Source organism: Cnephaeus nilssonii (genome assembly GCF_951640355.1).
Source record: "Cnephaeus nilssonii genome assembly, chromosome: 4".
NCBI classification, from domain to species: Eukaryota; Metazoa; Chordata; class Mammalia; order Chiroptera; family Vespertilionidae; genus Cnephaeus; species Cnephaeus nilssonii.
Window position 1 is genome coordinate 7852052 of NC_137075.1, and position 19881 is coordinate 7871932.

Consider the following 19881-nt stretch of genomic DNA (forward strand, 5'->3'; position numbering starts at 1 on the left):
AAAAATGAAAAGTGAGCACTTTTGTTTTAAGTAGATTTTGAAAAATGTCTATTTTAAAATGTTTAATGCATTACTCTTTCCCCCCACACTGTTATCCAATTTTGTGCTTAAAATGCCACCTGATCCTAAATCTGGAGATGTCTTTATTAAGTTGTAAATTTGCAATTAAAGCAAAACTAAGACTTAGATATGATTTGATGAAGCTTTAATTCTTCCTCAGTATGTGAGCTTGGGTAATAGCATTATTAGATTGCCAAAGCTTGCACACGCTCTTACGCAGCCTTTCCAGAGTCAGTGCCAACATACAGTCAGCTTAAGGTTATTTAGGTTCTTCTTGTCCAATTTTGATATTACAGGCTTCTGTTTTCCCCTTCTGCTACCTACTTTTTTTTCTTGGTTATTTAATTTATTGCCTTTGAGTGTTTCATTAAGGAGTGAGCCAGTAGGCTGTCAGTCTGTTACTAATTTTGCATCTGTTTGTCAAGATTTAGGAGAATAAAATTCTAAAAACTTAAAGGGGGCATTCATTTAAAATGATCTTTTAATCCAATGACCAAACTCTTCCTTGGTTTGGGGTGTCTGTGTATAAATTCTGTGTCTACAATGATATACTTTTATCAATATGTAGATTTTAAATTAATCAACCTTGTAACTGTGTAATTAAAGCTACTCTATAATATATTAAATAAATGACATTTAAAACCTATGTAATATTTTAAAGTATAATGCTTTTGGTTCACACTGTTATTATCTGGTCTAGCTATCAAGTTATATAACATAACATATTTAGTTGGAAAAATTAAAAATAAATTAGAAATAATGCTATGAAAAGAAGAGCTCTTTGTTGAGATTTGTTTTTTTTTTTCTGTATTAAATTGATGATGTACTGTGAATGAGCAATTAAAAACATACATCTAGAAAAATTTCTTAAAACACACACCCACAGAAGATAACATAAGCATCCCAGTGAAAGTTTGGAAGACAGAGTAATATATCAGCCAAAATATAATCATACTCTATTTTGTGGATTTTAAAAACCAGCATAATTTCCTTTCAACTAAAGCTTTATGTCCCTGTGTGTTGAAGATGGCTTTGGTCAGTCTTGTATTTATGATTTTCTTCAATTCTTCTAGAATGCAGAGCCAAGCCAGATGCAGATTCCAAAAGAAACGGTAAGAGCTTTGTCTTTTTCAGGATGCAGAGATGTTTGAAAAATAAATGGCACTAACTTCATACTAATTAAGTAAATATGACGTTAACTTTTCCTCCCTTTTCCTGGAACATACAGATATTACCCAAGTTTATTAAATTCCAAAGTGGTATTGTCTTAAGGTGACTTACTGTTATTATCCCCAATATAGAATATTTCATGCTTATTTTTGGTTAGACAAAAAAGGGAGATAGATTAGATTAATTTTCTATTAACTGCATAAGAGAGACCAAAAGTTGGTGATTCTGGTAGTTAGACATATATGTAAAGAACTTCATGAGTTGTGAAATGCTATAAGTGGCTACAAAGTGAAAAAATGAAACAAAAACAAAACTTGATTCAGACACAGAAAAAATAGGCAGGACTAAAAGCACAATAGAAACGTGTCATAATAAGGAAAAATAAAATGTCAGTAATTAGGCTAAATATACTAGTTTTCTTAATAACTCAGAGGTATTTTAGTATAAATTATATTAGCCTATTATGAAGGGGTAGTTTAATAAAAATAAGTATTCCCAACATGGATTAAAATGCAAATCTAGTTGTGTTCTGTTTGGTAAACAAACCCTAATACATACAGACTGGAAATCTATACTAATAAAAGGATAATATGCTAATTAGACCAGATAGACTGGACATCATCCAGACGTCCTTCCGGACAAAGCCACAGTAGCAGGGCCAAGGCAGAGGTGGTTAGGGGGGATCAGACAGGCAGGCAGAGTGGTTAGGGGCAGTCAGGCCTGCAGGGGAGAGCAGTTAGGGTTGATCAGGCAGGCATGCAGGTGAGCGGTTAGGAGCCAGCACAGGGATCGGGCCTAAACCGGCATTTGGACATCACCTGAGGGGTCACGGATTGGAGAGGGTCCAGGCTGGGCTGAGGCCCCCCCCCCCCCCCCCCCCCGCCGCCCAGTGTAAGAATTTTGTGCACCGGGCCTCTAGTAAAGGAATAAGTTGAGTTCTACCAGGCAGTACTAACACAGTGAAAGTAAGACATGACATATGAGTTGTGAAAATAATTTTTTAGCATGGATGCCCTGCATGGGGAAATAAAGAAAAGGTGTTTATATTGACATATAATGTCATTTGATAACATTCTAACAGTTAGGGCCTTTTACACATCAAACAACATAGCACAAAACATATCATACCTAAACTCTTGTAAGGAGAAAGAAAATTTAACAAAACCATATCCACATGGTGATGCTAATACATATTTTCAAAAATTGTCATATTAGGTAGACCCAAAATGGTAAGAATATGAAGAATTTGAATAACATAATTAGCAGGTTTGATTTTCTTTACAGATTCATAAATAAGCAAATTTGAATCTAATAAACAAACAAAATATTTAAAACCTATATAAAGCACAGTGCTTGTGGTTCACACTGTTATTATCTATTCTAGCTACCAAGTTATAATATAACTTATAACTTAGATTTAGTTGGAAAAATTAAGAATAAATTAGAAACAGTACTATGAAGATTTCATAATTACAAAAATGGATGACAAATCAGACCTCAGAGGAAAATCAATAAACAACCTTGAGAATATACATTCATAAGTATGGGTTGTAGAAAATTCATAATCTTAATTTTTTATTTCTAAAATCAATAGATCAGTGACAGCTAATCAGAATCACGGTGGTGTGTGTGTGTGTGTGGTGGGGTGGGTTGGAAGGTGAGGGATATTGAACAGATTGATTATAAAGAATAAAGTGAGCACAAGAGTGATTTTTATACTATTTTTAAATGATGACAAAAAGTACTCTAAAACTAAAATACTTATTAGTGATGATAGAAATAGACGTGCTTTGTAGATGTATGTTAAGGGTGGCATTTCAAAATGGTGGTAAAGGATGGTTTCTTTAATGTTTAAAACAATTAATTGGCCATTCAATTTAAAAAGTTAGATTTCTTTTTTTCTCACCATACAGTAAAATAAATCCCAGTTGATTCTGAAATTAAACCTAAAACAGTACCAAAACATTTTAAGATAAAATATGTGAAAATCTCTTTGTTAACTTTGGGGGAAGAATGCAGTGCAAGCATGAAGACGCCACATGTCCTTAGATAATAAATGGGTGGTAGATTATTTGTGTATGAGTGTATGCATTTGAATACTTCTGTATATCAATAACCAAACCGTGAACCAATTTCAAGAGAAATGCTACTTGGGGGCAATATTTTCTAGTGTGATCCCTGGGTAAAGAACATTCTTTGTTGTTAGAATCTTAATAAAATAGAAATTTCTGGAAAACAGAATGACTTCAGACATAAACTACATCAGTTAATGCTTATGACAATTTGAGATAGGACATGATGCTGTAAGCAATAAAGTATGTTCTTTCAAAATATTTAGTCAGTGCTCGTGAGGGCATTGGTGATTAGCCCTGAACTTTTCATTCACTAAGGGGAAGCAGCAGCATGGACTTTTAAGTGTGGTATATATTCCATTGAGAATCTCATGGTCCATTCTAATCCACTCCTCACCCACAAGCCCTGTGTATGCATGAGAGCATGCCAGAGATAATGACAATTCAGTCACCTTAACAGAAGTAGTACTATACATATACTTGTTGCCTGGGATTTCCAATTACAAATGGAATTTTTTTTTTCTGAGGGAAGTTTTCCAAGTAAACTAAAAAAGCATATAGTCTTTTTTCAAATGTTTTCTTTTCAAAATGCGTCCTCATATCTTTGCCGTTGTTTCTGCTCTTGCTCTGTATGGAGTACCATTTTGGGTTGTGAAAGGCTTTCTGTTAAAATTTTAATTTAGCAAATTGACTTCCAGGGCCTCTCCCACTCTTTATGCCATGTGATGACTAACCATTAAATTAATTTAAGTCTTATAATTCTCTGCTATTATTTAAACTGTCATGTTATTGTAAGCACCTTGAGAACAGATGTGTCCTAAAGCTCAGTTAGTTTGTTGACTGATTTTTCACAATGATCCATAACTGATTTAGTCTGATAAATTAATAAAAAGCATTAAGGTTGATGATTAGGGTAACTGCATAATAGTAGCTAATAGACTTTTTTGAACTTTTGTGATGTAAATTTCCTCTACATTGTTGAAATATTGTATTCATTAATGAGAGTGGGAAATTAGAAACTCTGGTTTTAGGTTACCTAATTCAGAATGCGACAGAAAGCTGAATTATTCAGCAAAGTCTCAAGGTCACTTGTTCCACATCATGAACAAACTCTTTGCCTTTGAAAAGTTCATTCACTTGATATAGGACACTCTCATGTGAATGTCCAACTTGGATAAGATATTCATGGATATATTAGAGCTCTCCAGATAAAACCAATAGGATGTGTGTATATAAAGAAATATATTTAGTATAATGAATTGGCTTGTGTAATTGTGGATGCTAGCAAGGCTCAAGACCCAGGAGAGCCCTGATCCAGTTCTATTCCAAAGGCTGGCAGGCTTTAACCCAGTAGAACCAGGGGTACAGATGAAGAACAAAGTCAGTCTGACAATTCACCCTTTGCTCTGAGAGGCCTTTCTGTTCTTCTGCTCAGGCCTTTAACTGATTGGATGAGGTCCACCTACATTGTGGAGGGCAATCTGTTTTATTCAAAGTTTACCAATTTAAATATTTAATCTCATTCATAAATACCCTCCAAATTGATACCTAAAATTAACATTAGAATGAGGTATGAAGTTACCTTTTGGCTCAGGCCTTCACTTCCCAAAATGTCACTTTCTTCCTGGACTAATGCAAACCTGAATAGTAAGTAAGCCCTCCAAGAACTCTTCATTAAGATCCAGGTAAGAATATAATTGTATGTTAAACAAATTCAGGGCTATTGGATTAAAGTAGAGCTTTAGAAAATTTTACAGTTTAGAGATGTTACCAGACCATAGAAATAAGATATGTTTACTTCATAGTTAAATATCATGTCAAAATGAATTCCAGAAAGAGTTAGTGGGTTCTTCTTACAGAAACTGCAGGGATTTATTGGGGAGTTTTGGGGAACCTTCCTGAAAATCAGGGGGCATCTTGATAAGCTAATTTCAGAAGGTATGAATAGCCTTGATTTAGAAATTTTAATGAGCAAGGCAATAAGCATGATTATTAATAGGTTCAGTTGACTAATGGTTGTAGTAGATCAAGTAAATGCTACCATATTGACCATCCCTCCTCCCCCGTAAATTGAGAAAACAGTTGAAGAAATTAAGAAGTAAATTCCATTTGCAGTAGCATAAAAAAGAGTAAAATACAGTTAGGAATAAATTTAACCTAGGGGTAAAAGATCTGGATGCTGAAAATTATAAGACAATATTGAAAGAAGTTGAAGACACAAATAAATGGAAAGAGAGTCCATATTCATGGATTTGAAAAATTAGTATTGTTAAAATGTTTGTTTTACCCATATGATAATACAGAATCATTGCAATCTATCAACATTTCAATGGCATTTTTCACAGAAATAGAAAAAAAAAATCCTAAAATGTACATGGAATTGCAAAAGACCCCCAAATAGCCAAAGCAAAGAACAGCAAAGTTGGAGGCACACACTACCTGATTTCAAACTATATTATAAAGCTATAGTAATAAAAACAATATGGTATTGACATAAAAACAGACACATAGATCAAGGAAACAGAATAGAAAGCTGAGAAATGAACCCATGCATATATGGTCAATTAATTGATGACAAAAGAACAGTGGGGAACAACATTCACTAAATGGTTTTGGAAAAATTTGATTACTGCATGCAGAAGAATGAATTTGGCCACCGATTTCACATTCAACTCAAAGTGGATTAAAGATTTGAATGTAAGACTTGAATCCATAAAACTCCTAGAAGAAAACTTTTGGGGTAAACTTCTTGACATCAGTCTCAGCAATATATTTTTGTTTGTTTTTTGGATTAGATACCAAAAGCAAAGGAAACAAAAGAAAAAATAAACAAGTGGGACTAAATTAAATATAAAAGCTCTGCACAGCAAAGGAAACAATGAACAGAATTAAAAGGCAATCTGTGGAGTGTGAGAAAATATTTGCAAATCATATATCTGGTAGGAGGTTAATATCTAAAAATGTATAAAGAACTCGTAAAACTTAATCTGGTTAAAAAAAAAATGGGCAGAGGATCTGAATATAATTTTTCCCAAAAAAGACATACTAATGACCACCAGGTTAGGAAGAGGTACCCAACTAATCATTAGGGTAATACAAATCAAAACCACAAGATATCATCTCATATCTGTTAGAAGAATGTCTTGTCAAAAAGACAAGAGATAACGTATTGATGACCATATGGAGAAAAGGGAATCCTTGTTCACTGTAGAAAAGTAAGTTCATGCAGCCACTATGGAAAACAGTATTAAGGTTCCTCATAAAATTAAAAATAGAACTATCATAGGTTCTAGCAGTTCTACTTCTGAGTATACAAGGTATCCCTCCGAAATGTGTATACTCTCTAACAACTGATAGCTCAATTTTGAAAATGTAATGTATTTTAATAAACACTACCTTTATAATTATTCAAAGTATATACATACATTTTTTCGGACATCCTATTTATCCAAAGGAAATGAAATCAAGATATCAAAGAGAAAGCTGCACTCCCATTTTTGTTGCAGCATTACTCACTATAGGCAAGTTACGGATAGACATAACTGTACATCAACAGATGAATTGTTAAAAAAAGATATGATATGTGTATGTGGAATATCACATAAAATGGAATATTATCCAGCCATAAAAAAGAAGGACGTCCTACCATTTGCAACAACATGTATCTACCTTTAGGGCATTATGCTAAGTGAAATAAGTCAGAGAGAGAAAGATAAATACTGTTTGATACATGTATAACTTACATATGGAATCTACAAAAGCCAAACTCATAGAAACAGAGAATACAGTGGGGATTCCCAGGGCCTGGGGGTTGGAGAGAAAGGGGAGATGTTGGTCAAAGAGAATAAACTTATAATATGAATAAGCTCTGGACATTTAATGTATAGCATAGTGATTATAATTACAAATACTGGAACATATAGGGTATCCCCAAAAATGTATACTCACATTTTTAATAATTATGAAGGCAGTGTTTATTAAAATACATTTCATTTTCAAAATTGAGCTATCAGCTGTTAAAGTGTGTATGCTTGCTAAAAAATAGTTCTTGCTAAAAAAATGGTTCCTAAATCATTTGTGGTTCTCAACCTTTCTAATGCCGCGACCCTTTAATACAGTTCCTCATGTTGTGTCGACCCCCAACCATAAAATTATTTTCGTTGCTACTTCATAACTGTAATTTTGCTACTGTTATGAATCGTAATGTAATTATCTGTGTTTTCCGATGGTCTTAGGCGACCCTGCTAGCGGTTCTTAACCTGTGGGTTGTGACCCACAGGTTGAGAACCGCTGCTGTGGTTGAGAACCGCTGCTGTAGAGCCTCTAGCAGGGTCACCTCTAGCAGGGTCACCTAAGACCATCGGAAAACACAGATATTTACATTACGATTCATAACAGTAGCAAAATTACAGTTATGAAGTAGCAACGAAAATAATTTTATGGTTGGGGGTCAACACAACATGAGGAACTGTATTAAAGGGTCGCGGCATTAGAAAGGTTGAGAACCACTGCTTTAAAGTAACACAAGGTCAATTATATCTCAATAAAGCTGGGGATCAGGAGAAAATAGATGAGCCAGACAAAGTAAATGGGGAACCTAATGGGGAAATAAATTATGAGTCATTATATCTTTATTGAAAATTTGTACAAATTCTTTGAGATAAACTCTTCATCAAACAATTCTTTAGGCTTCTAATGTAAGTTAACTTTGATATTCTAGAGAACATAGATGAAAGTGTACAAAACTTTATAGTTTGAGATTTTGTTGAAAATTTATACTATCATACACTAAATATGTTGACCTTAATGGTTTGGTTTTGAGCATCCAATGTTGCTATTGTCACGAAGAATTTTATAAAACACTAGTGGCCCGGTGCACGAAATTTGTGCACATTAAAAGGGAATTAATTATAGGAAATATTTTAATATTGCTGTTTGCCCTTTCTCTATAATAGAAGTGTCAGAGATGAAAGAAAATTAGTAAAATGTATGTGAAAATCTCCCTCCTGTCAGAATCTGGGGTGTGCCATGGGACCCAGAGTCAAGTCCCCACCCACCCGCGCGTGATTTAGAGTCAAGTCCCGCCCACCCACACGCACCTCGAAATCGCGCAAGACCCAGACCTGGCCGGCCCCACACCCATCAAGCCCCGCAGGGCGGGGGGCGCAGCCTCAGTTCCCCCAGCCTGGAGCTGGACTGGGGGTGCAGCCTCAGGTCCCCCAGCCACTGCGCGAGGGCGTGAGAGTATGATAACCATTTGCATATTAGCTCTTTATTATATAGGATTTACTGTTTCTAGTGCTTTAGATGCTCAAACTTACCTTAAACTTATAAAGTAATTAGGTGAATGTAATTCAAATGATACAAACTTATTTAAAAATCTTATTGCAAAATTGGAATATATTAATATTTTCATGATATTAAAAATAGTAATGACTTCATATAGTGATCTGTCAATGTTTAAGGATTTCATTTGAAATTTCTTATAACCATAGTAAGATAAGGATTTCTTAATGTTTGGTATGCTTTTCTTTGGGAAATATATCTTATTTTTTATTGTCTTTTTGTGGTATAGTGACAAAATAGATATCTTTAAAATTTAGTGGTTCTTTTCACTATTGAACTCAGATTATTTTAAAGATTATGTTGGTAGTAATACCTGATTTAAAAATAAAAACTATATTAGATACAGAAAAAACTATTCTGAATAATTTAGTAGGTATAATTGTTATTCTGATATTTCAGAATTTTCAGAAAAGTTTTAGAATTGTTCAAAGAGCTTCAGTATACCCTTCACCCACTTTCCTCAATTGTTAATTTCCCACTTTTGATATATAACTTTCTTCCATTCCTCCCTCCCCTGCTTTTTCCCATTTTTGATATATAATTTTCTTCCATTCCTCCCTCTCCCATTTTTACACATTGTAATAGCATGCATGCATGCATGCATGAATGAATGAATGAATGAATGAATGTTTGAATGAATGCATAAGCATTAAAATCTTGTTCAGGTTCCAGTTTAAGATCAGACATGGGACTTAATCATGTCTCCTTGGTCTCCCTTAATTTGAAACATATCTTTAGTTTATATTTGTTTTTCAGTTTTGAAGAGCAAGTTACTTTGAGAATGTCCCTCAATTTCGGTTTGTGTGACATTTCTTTGAATGGATAAGGATTTTTTTTCTGGCTTAACATTACATATTAATAATGGTATGAATCATTTATTTCTCAGTATTTGTGTTATGAAGGAACACATTTCTAAATTCTTTAAATTTTACACCCACTATTTGAATTAGTAAAGAGCACAATAAAGCCAGATATGACGTTAACTTGGCCAATAGGAAACTTAACCCTAAAATATCATCACAAGTAACATGCATAAACATTCATTTCACATATAGGATAAACTAAAATATTTAACATTAAGCAACTTTGGGAGTAAGTATGACTGGAGGGTTATTTTTTTAATGCAAAAATCTAAATGACCTCTATATTTAAAAATTAATCTTCTTAATTAAAAACAGAAATGTTTACTATTTACGATAACATATTTAATTATAATATTCACTTTTATAAGAACTTTCGTTAGGTGTGTGAATGGGGTGGTAGCCACTATGGTGTAATTGTTTTGTAAAAGCCAGTCTTCCCCTTGCCAGCACCAGCCCCTGCCCAACATTTCCTTCTCTCCCACACTGTGTTTTTGAAGAAGGAGTATTAAAGAATGGTACAGAATGGCGGTTTTATAATACACAAAAGTAATGTATATTGATGGTAGAAAATTAAGTCAAGCAGAGGAAAATATCAACCAATCACCTGCAATTATGTGACTTCAGTGCCACCATTTTGATGTGCATTTTAAAAAATGATTTTCTTCTGTACCTATGTAAATAATATATGTTATATCCCAGGCATATGTCATGTAGCTTATAAATTTTATGTCCCAGGCAGAAGGAAAGACTGATATATCCCTTCCTCATGAAGCTTTTACTGATATGAAAAGACAGACACTGAACAATTTAGAAGAATAGGATATCAAGGCTGATAGTGAGTGTGAAGTACTGGAAATTATGATAGTCCACAGGGTAAAACCCAATTTCTTAGTTGTAGATGTTTTTGTCTCACTAAATGTTTTTAAAGGATACTTTATCTTAAATCTACTTGATATCATACATATAGCTTATTTTCAATTTTTATCTATTGTGATTATAACAGTGTCCACCCTAACAGTTAAATCTTTTTTCCTAACCACAATTAACTTTTAAATGCCATATTATTAAAAGTTATATTTCTGGGTTAAGCAATAAGCATTGTCAAATTGGCTTCCATATATAATGAAACTTTATATTTTCACTAGCAGTGAAGAACATGCCCATTTGCCACACCTTCTGAATTCTTGAATATCATTACTTAAAATAACTTATTTTTTTTTTTAGCAATTTGATAACTTTTGTTGATGTGTGTCTTGTTGCAAGTAAGATTGAACCACCTTTTAGTTATTTTTTTGGTCCACTCATCTTTAATGAATTGCTCATTCATATCCTTTTCCCATTTGTTGTGGGAATGTTCACATGTTGTTATTAATTTATCATGACCTATGCAATAAAAATATTAACTCTATGGAGAAGGAGTAACAGAGAAATCAGTAAATTAAGGTGAAGCCATGAGCAGGAACAAACTGCTGTATTTCTCTACTCACACCTACCAGATGTGTGAGCTTTACTACACCAAGCATTTCTGACATTAACCTGGAGTTATTGTAGACCCCACTAGTTAAAGACTTAGTCCCACAAGACTGTCACCCCCTTCAGATGCCAATGTCAAGGAGTGGTCCCCAGGTTACACACAACTTCTAACTCTCTCCTTGAGTGCAATAATTTGCTAGAACAACTCACAGAACCCAGGAAAACAGTTTACTTACTATTGTTGATTTATTACAAAGGATGTTTTAAAGCATGTGAATGAATGGTCATTTGAAAAGATATTTAGGGTGAAGTCTGAAAGGTCCCAAGCTCAGGAGCTACTGTCTGTGTGGGTAGAGGTGTGTCACCCTCCTAGTATGTGGCTATGTTCATTAAATTGGAAGCTCTTTGAACCCCATACTTTGGAGATTTTTATGGAGGCTTCATCATATAGGCATGATTGATTATTAACTTCATTTCTATCCCCTCTTTTCTCTTTGGAGAGTGGAGGTAGGAATGAATGTTTCAAGCTTCTAATCATGGCTTTGTCTTTCTGGTGACCCACCAAAAATCCCCTCATTAGAACAAAAGATGCTCTTATCACTCAGAAAATTATAAGGGGTGGCCGGCTAGCAAGGCTCAGCGTTTGAGAATCGACCTATTGATCCAGGAGGTTGTGGTTCGATTTCAGGTCAGGGCACATGCCTGGGTTGTGGACTCAATCCCCAGGAGGGGGTATGCAGGAGGCAGTCGATCAGTGATTCTCTCTCATCATTGATGTTTCTGTCTATCTCTCCCTCTCCATTCCTCTCTGAAATCAATAAAAAAATATAGTTTAAAAAAAGAAAAAGAAAATTTGGAGGGGTTTAGGAGCTCTGTGTCAGGACCAAAGGCTAAAATATTAACAGGAATCAGATTTCGCAAGTGATAAAATATGTGCTGAGTCACTCATTTCTTTTCAGAGCCCCATATCAGCTATTTTACTCATATCTATAATTTTATGGACTCATGATATATATCAAATCCTATTTCTTTGGCCTCTCTTTACTATTTTGTACACTCATCAAAATTTCCATATGTTGAAGCTCAGATTTCTCATTATTTTTTTGCTACTTAATATAATCAACATTTATTTCCTCTCTTAGCAGATGCACTGCAGACTCAGAGTGACCTGGGGGACAGACTGTTGTTGGGGAGGAAGGAAAGTTGGGCCATGGTGTTGGGACTTGTGTCTGGTTTTGCTGTCTCACTGCAGATAGAAGTATGTGTCTTTTCTGCTGTTCTGAGGATAATGGGGAAGTAAATAGCTTGCAAATTGCCTATCCTGCAGGTTCTTTGCTTTTAATATGCTCAGTAAAAATGCCCTGTTTATTCTGGGCATTAAAAGGGCAAAATGTCAATAGAGTAATGAGCAAAGGAAGAACTGACTGGTTGTACTGATTGAAAAAAATCACTTTGAGTGTACATGTATGTATATGAGGGACACGATTATGTATATGGTTTGAAGAGCAAATTCTATAGAAAGAATTTGATTCAAGAAACTTGATAAAGTTCAGAATCTGTATGGACTAATAATTAAGGTGATAGAAAATTGGCTCCTCCTTTGTATCAGAATGAAGAGATCCTATACTCTGAAGACTTTGTAACAGTTCTCTGTAATGAAGCATTTAGTATACTAAATATGTGATAAATGATATCAGTATAATAAATATGTGGTAATGACATCAGTATGTAAATATGTGTTAATGATATCAGTATAGTAAGTATGTGATAATGATGTCAGTATAATAAATATGTGGTAATGCTTTCAGTATACTAAGTATGCCCTCCCCTGCTGGCCAATTTGGTTCTGATTGGTCGGTTTCTATGCCAGTCAGCGTCAAAAGCTCCACCTCCTAGGCAGCCATTGACTCCTCACAGTTCACCCAGATTTGGTTCTGATTGGTTAGTTTCTATGCCAGTCAGTGTCAAAAGCTCCGCCTCCTAGGCAGCCATTGGCTCCTCACAGTTCACCCAGATTTGGTTCTGATTGGTCAGTTTCTATGCCAGTCAGCGCCTCCGGGCCTGTCTCTGGGCCTGATCAGAGAGGCGGGGCTGATCAGCAGCCCCCGCGGAGGCCTGGAGAGAAACAGGCGCAGCTGCTGGTAAAGCCCGTAGAGAAAGAGAGAGGCAAGGGCTGATCAACAGCTGCCACGGAGGCTGCGGATCAGACCTGCCTCTGCGGGCCTGATCCACAGCCCCCTCGGCAGTCAGTGCTGGATCACTGTGCCCGCATTGGTGGCAGTCAGTGCTGGATCACCACAGCAACCCAGCACTGACTGCAGGACTGACTTCTGGTCAGTCGAGCCTTCAGTCGTTTTGGACGTTACAGACCCTGGGTTTTTATATATTAGGATTATTTTGTGTCTTTGAAATGTACCTTTTTCTCATAACTATGAGGCTGTCTGTTGAGCTGGCACAATGAATGTCCTACCATAAAATGTTAACATTGAATATTAGTAAATTAGGAGCATTACTTTACGAATTACATTATTATGGATTTAGCTATGTTAAACTAGCATACCTCTTATGTTAAAATAAGCTATAAAAATAGTTTCTTACTGATAAATTCCGTACTTCCAAATATTATTTCATCTAATTGAGATATTTCAGCTTGCATGTCAAATCCCTAAATTCCTTTAAAAAGTATTGTAGAATTATGCTAATTTTGATTGTTTTTAGAAAATTTTAAACGTTTGTTTGGATACAAAGAGAACAATTGAAGTCTACCCATAGTTTCATTACTCTGCAGTAGTCTGCTTTCATGTGTGTAATTGAACCAATCTGTAAAAGCACAATCTTTAAAGGATACATTATATTCCTTATGTACTGCTATATATAAGGTGTCCCCCCAAAAAAATGTATGCACACTTTAACACCTGATAGCTCAATTTTGAAAATGAAATATATTTTAATAAACACTGCCTTCATAATTATTCAAAGTGTGTGTATACATTTTGGGGGGACACCCTATATTTAGCCATTCATCAATTATAATTTGATAATTCCAACTTGAGTGACTAGGTAGATGCTGGTCTAATATTTCAAAATTGGGAAAAGGGGAGGATAAATAGGTTGTAGTACTAGATGAGGCATATAGTTTTGATTTGAGGAGGTCCTGCTACATGTTCATTATGTAGTTGTAAATGCTGAGTTTGAAAAAGAATTCTAGCCTTCCTCATTTTGGAGGTGACGAGTATAGAGATCTACGTATTTGAAGTCTTGGCCATGGGTGGGATTACTGAGGAGGAGGCACACTGCTTCATCTTGTGGCATACATTTTTTAAAAATATATTTTTATTGATTTCAGAGAGGAAGGGAGAGGGAGACAGAGATAGAAACATCAATGATGAGAGGAAATCAATGATTGGTTGCCTCCTGCACGCCCCCTACTGTGGATTGAGCCTGCAACCCAGGCATGTGCCCTTGACCGGAATCGAACCCGGGACCCTTCAGTCCGCAGGCCAATGCTCTATTCACTGAGCCAAACTGGCTAGGGCAATTTTTATTGATAGAATATGTCATCTCACTGCATTTAATTAGGTTAGACTTTAAGCTTTCATTTCTTCCTTGCTGTGTTAAGATGGGCAAAAGTTTATGTAAGTTAAAATAAGTTGTATTCTAAAACAGTCTTTTATGCCTTGATGACTGCAATTATGGCATTAAAGCTTGCATATACAGCTAATTTATTAAACAATATCGCTTGAAAAATCCCATCTGTAGTACATGAAAGGTTAACAATGGGTGGTACTTGGGCAGGCTAAATAGCCATCTCGGAGAGTAGATAAAGGAACATTGAATTTATTTAAAGAAAGGGGATGAAGGATGGGATATCCAAAGGTTGCATAGCATCAAGCCAAGGGGACATTGATTGGGTAGATGAGGGCAGCACCCAGGAGCTGGAGTTTCAAACTTCTATGAAGTCACTGGTGGGAAGTGCTTGTGAGTGGGTCTGGGGGCTGAGCTGGTGGGCTTGGAATGCGGATGGAATGCAGGTGTGCCATCAGGTGCCTTCAGGACAGTTTCCGTTCCTTATATGGTCTGATTGCTGGTGTCCAGCCAGTTTTTCCTGGTCTTTGTTCTCCTGTGAAGGGAAGCTTACAAATGGCCTTTAAGGACTGTATCTATAGTCCTAAAATTATGTTTGGTAAAGTTTTGTGAAAAATCTTCTCTGCATAAAACTATTAATAACATTGAAAGTTCCTAATGAAAAGCAAGGGACAAATGAGTTATATTTGTTTATTTTGATTTGTGTATTGTTTTTCACCTGTGGTTTAGAATATATACAGGGTGAGGCAAAAGTAGGTTCACAGTTTTTCATATTGAAAATAATACAATGATTAATAAATAACTCTGTTCCATTTACTCACAACTGTAAATCTACTTTTGCCCCACCATGTATAAACAGAAACCCTCCTGCCTCTCCCTTCCCTCCTCCCCCCACCCCCCAAAAAAATCCCAAACTCTAGGTGTCTACATGTTTTCAGTCCTTTTCACTATATTTCCCCCTATCTTTCTGATAATCTGTTTTGGGTTTGTTTCAATATTTAAATAAATGCTGCATATAAATAATAACAGCTGTCCCCAGGAATACTTCCAAGGGGTACAGATGCACTGCTATCCTGGATTTTGTCATGGAACTCTGGTGGAGATACTGTGCCTGTTATGATTAAGAACTGCTCATTAGCCCTTTAAAAATATCTGTGAGGAAGAAACATTGGAATATAATGTGCTTTGCAATTTTGTTCCCTATTAGAAAGCAGACGAGGAGGATGTTGTTCTCACACCTGATGGCACCAGGGAATTTTTGACATTTGAAGTTCCACTTAATGATTCAGGATCCGCAGGTCTCGGTGTCAGTGTCAAAGGTAACCGGTCAAAAGAGAACCATGCGGATTTGGGAATCTTTGTCAAGTCCATTATTAATGGAGGAGCAGCATCTAAAGTAAGCAAATGTCAACTTTATCGAGCTTATGTCCATTAACAAAAATGTTTAATTTTACCCCTATAACTATTTTGGAAATGTATACACTGCAGAGGAGGACAGACTTTCTATACCTCATAGATTGTGTTTTTGAGGCCCATTAGTTAAACTTGGGAGACAAAAGACAGATTAACAGGAGAAAAAGGTTAAAATTTTATTGAAGTTACTATTTTAAATTTTACATATATTGGGGCTCCACAGAAAAGAAGTATAAACTGAAGAAAAGGTGAGTCTTGGAAGGTTATATGCCATTTAAGCAAAGAGCAATACATTGTGTTTAATAAAAGGAAAAAGGGTTTGGGCTTCTAGGAGCTGTAAATTTTGGGAAGGTAATTATATCAGGGAAACTAATGATAGATAAGGTTTGTTTTGTAAGGTTTGTTTACGCAGACTAATCTCTTTGCCATCTATGTCTCTGGTGTTGAACATTGTCCTTCCTTCCTGGTTTGGGAGAAGTGAGGGGACACCTTCATAAAGGAAATGCATGTCCTGTGTTCAGGCAGAAGGGAGAGCAGGGAACACCTGCTGTGTCTGCCATTTCTCAATTGCCATCAGCTCAGAATCCTCCTTATGCCAAAGTGGTATATTTTGTGTTGGCATATTCTGATATCCTATAACACTTAACAAATATTTTCTGTGTTTGTTTGTGGGGTTTCTTTTTTTTTCCATAATATCCTAACCATGATCAAGCAACTAGAATAAAAATCAGTGATCTCTCACTTTGAGGTGGTGTCCATGGCTTCAACTCCCCATTTTTTGTCTCACAGATTTTACAACCCATAATCATACTAGTTAAATGAAGATAATCTATACAAAGACCTAGTTTAGGTTCTGGCTCTGAGCTGCCATAAAATAAAGGTTCATCTTTTCTTTTCCCCTTCACTGTCTATGGATCACTTATCCTATTTCCCAGTCTAGAGAAAATTTCCTGGTTGTTCGTTAAGGGGGCACTTGTCTCTCTGCACTTGTCTAATAGCCTTGAGCTCTGGCTTGTGTTGGGTTGTAAATAACCTCTGTGGGTGTCTCTGGAAGGAAGAAAGTAATCACTTTGTATCCTTTGAATTAGTATGCTATTTTGGTAAACAGATTATGATAATGACTTGTTTTACAAATGTATAAATGATTGAAATGGACAAAGGCTACAGTGACTGCTTGGACATTATGCTAGTAGTCAATTGGGAAAGTCCATCAGGATTAAAGTCCCCCCCTCTCTTTATTTTTTGGCATTGTTTTTATTTTATTTTTTTAACTAAAATGAAAGCAACTTCTTTTGTAACAGTGTTGTTTTTACCTGTTTGCTTCTCAGGATGGAAGGCTTAGGGTGAATGATCAGCTGATAGCAGTGAATGGAGAATCCCTGTTGGGCAAGACAAACCAAGACGCCATGGAAACCCTCAGAAGGTCCATGTCCACTGAAGGGAACAAGCGAGGAATGATCCAGCTCATTGTTGCAAGGCGAATAAGCAAGTGCAGTGAGGTAAAGAACAAATAAATGAAAAGACCAAAGGCACTAGCATTTAAAATTATAATAAGACTGAGTTTCAGTCTTGACTTTGGACTGAGCATGGCAAGTCCCGGGACTTTTCCTTGAACCACTATAAGTTATCTTTGCGTGCCGTGGTTTTATTGTGTTATCCGTGAGTTGTGATGTGTTTTCGTAGTTCTGTGGCCAAAATATTCCTACTTGCGCATTAGTATTTCTGTTGCCAACTCAACAGATAAGATGGGGACCTTAAAGGCACCTTTGGCTGAGATCACACCTTCCTGCTCAGAGCCAACAATTCTCTTCTATTCAGCAATGTTGTAGCTGGGAGGGAGAAACAACGAAACTAGAGTTGTTCATTTGTTTATCAGAAAATGGGTGCCTCTGACAAAGCCCCTTTATCCTTTGGCATTGTCAAAAGTATGAGCCTCCACTTCTATCTGCTACCTCCTCTTTCTCCTTCACTATAAGGTTAACTGTTTTTCCCCTTGAGTGCCTGCTTTTTCAGTTATATCTATTATGTAATACATACTCAGTTCAAAATATATGCTGTACTATGTAATTAGGGGTAGTAGGAATGTTATGGTCATGTCTTCCCAAATAAATAAAAACATGTTCTTTCTTAGCAGGGCATTTGAAAATTAAAGGTAAAAATAAATTATATATATAATAAAAAACTAATATTGGAACCTTAAACAAATTTCATAGATCTATTATAAATTATTTGCCATCTATAGAAAATACTTGGGACTGGACAGTTTATGAAGAACAGAACTTACTGAAAATGTAGTTTATTTTTATTGATGCTAAAATTCCCACACTTTTAAATAAAGTAAGAAAAAAATTACTAACAAATCACGCAAATTGAAAATGCTATCAAACTAGCTTGTGTTTTTCTTAATTTTAAAGTCTATCTTTAATAGTATCTAAAGCAAGCTTTCTAGGTTGTGATGATCAATTACCTGATCCTATAATACAATCATATTTTGCAAAAAATATATATATATACTCTTGAGCTCAGTGGGTAGTCAATGTAGAGGCAACCAAGTTTTGAAAGGTTATTGACCATTGACTTGCTTTTGTGTTATTTTTTAAATGGAGAATTAGTTAATAATAATTAAATTAATTTTCATACCAATAAGAGAAACAATGTAACTGTAACTAAACATCTCACAGTGGAAAGCAGTGTGATGTAGAAACATTCATTTTTATTATATAACTAGAGGCCCGGTGCATGAAATTCGTGCACTTGGGGGCGTTCCTCAGCCCAGCCTGCACCCTCTCACAGTCTGGGAGCCCTTGGGGGATGTCCCACTGACAGCTTAGGCCCGCTCTTGCACTCTGCGAGCCCTCAGGCAATGGCCGACTGACCACTGGCCCCACTTTCCTCAGGGATCTGGCCTAAGCCAGCTATCGGACATCCTTAGTGCTGCCGGCTTCTGGCTGAGCCTGGCTTCTGGCTGAGCGGCGCTCCCACCATGGGAGTGCACTGACCACCACTGGGCAGCTTCTGTGTTGAGTGTCTGCCGCTGATGGTCAGTGTGCGTCATAGCAACCTATCATTCCGCCGTTTGGTCAATTTGCATATTAGCCTTTTATTGTATAGGATTATGCCATTGTGGCCTGAGAAGATGCTTGATATGATTTCAATCTTCATAAAATTGGAGAGACTTTGCTTGTGACCCAATATGTGGTCTGTCTTTGAAAATGACCCATGTGTACTTGAGAAGAATATATAATCTATGGCTTTGGGGTGAAATGTTCTGAACGTGACAATTAAGTCCATCTGACCTAGTGAGTCATTTAGTATTGCTGTTTCTTTGCTTATTTTTTTGTCTAGAGGATTTATGCAGTGATGACAGTGGTGTATTACAGTCTACTACTATGATCGTATTGTTGTCGATCTCTCCCTTGATATCTTTCAGGAGTATTTTTTATGTATTTCGGTGCTCCTGCGTTGGGTGCATATATGTTTATCAGGGTTATATGTTCTTTTTGTATCGATCCCTTTAGTATTATGAAGTGTCCTTCCTTATTTCTTGTTATGGCCTTCATTTTGAGGTCTATTTTGTCAGATATAAGTATTGCTACCCCAGCTTTTTTTTCATTTCCATTTGTCTGAAAGGTATTTTTCCATCCCTTCATTTTCAGTCTGTTTGAGTACCTTGTTCTGAGGTGGGTGTCTTGTATACAGCATTTATATGGGTTATTTTTTTTTATCCATTCAGCCACTTGATGTCTTTAGATTGGAAAATTTAGTCCATTTACGTTCAAAGTTATTATTGAAAGGCACTTGTTTGTAGCCATTTTTGGTTTTTGTTCCTGTGATCCTTCCCTTTTTATTTCTTCTTTTTACACCAGTCCCTTTAGCATTTCTTGCATTGCTGGCTTGGT

At 36.0% G+C, this 19881-nt stretch overlaps 1 protein-coding gene across 19 annotated transcripts in view; it reads left to right on the forward strand.

The window, feature by feature from the left end:
• Positions 1-19881, forward strand: part of PARD3 (par-3 family cell polarity regulator) — a 696667-nt gene that overhangs the window by 388410 nt on the left and 288376 nt on the right. For all 19 annotated transcript variants that reach the window (XM_079769113.1, XM_079769103.1, XM_079769104.1 and 16 more), the window contains exons 12-14: positions 1134-1172; positions 15777-15965; positions 17311-17481. In XM_079769113.1, coding sequence (XP_079625239.1) covers positions 1134-1172; positions 15777-15965; positions 17311-17481 — 399 coding nt within the window. The remainder of the gene's footprint in view (positions 1-1133; positions 1173-15776; positions 15966-17310; positions 17482-19881) is intronic.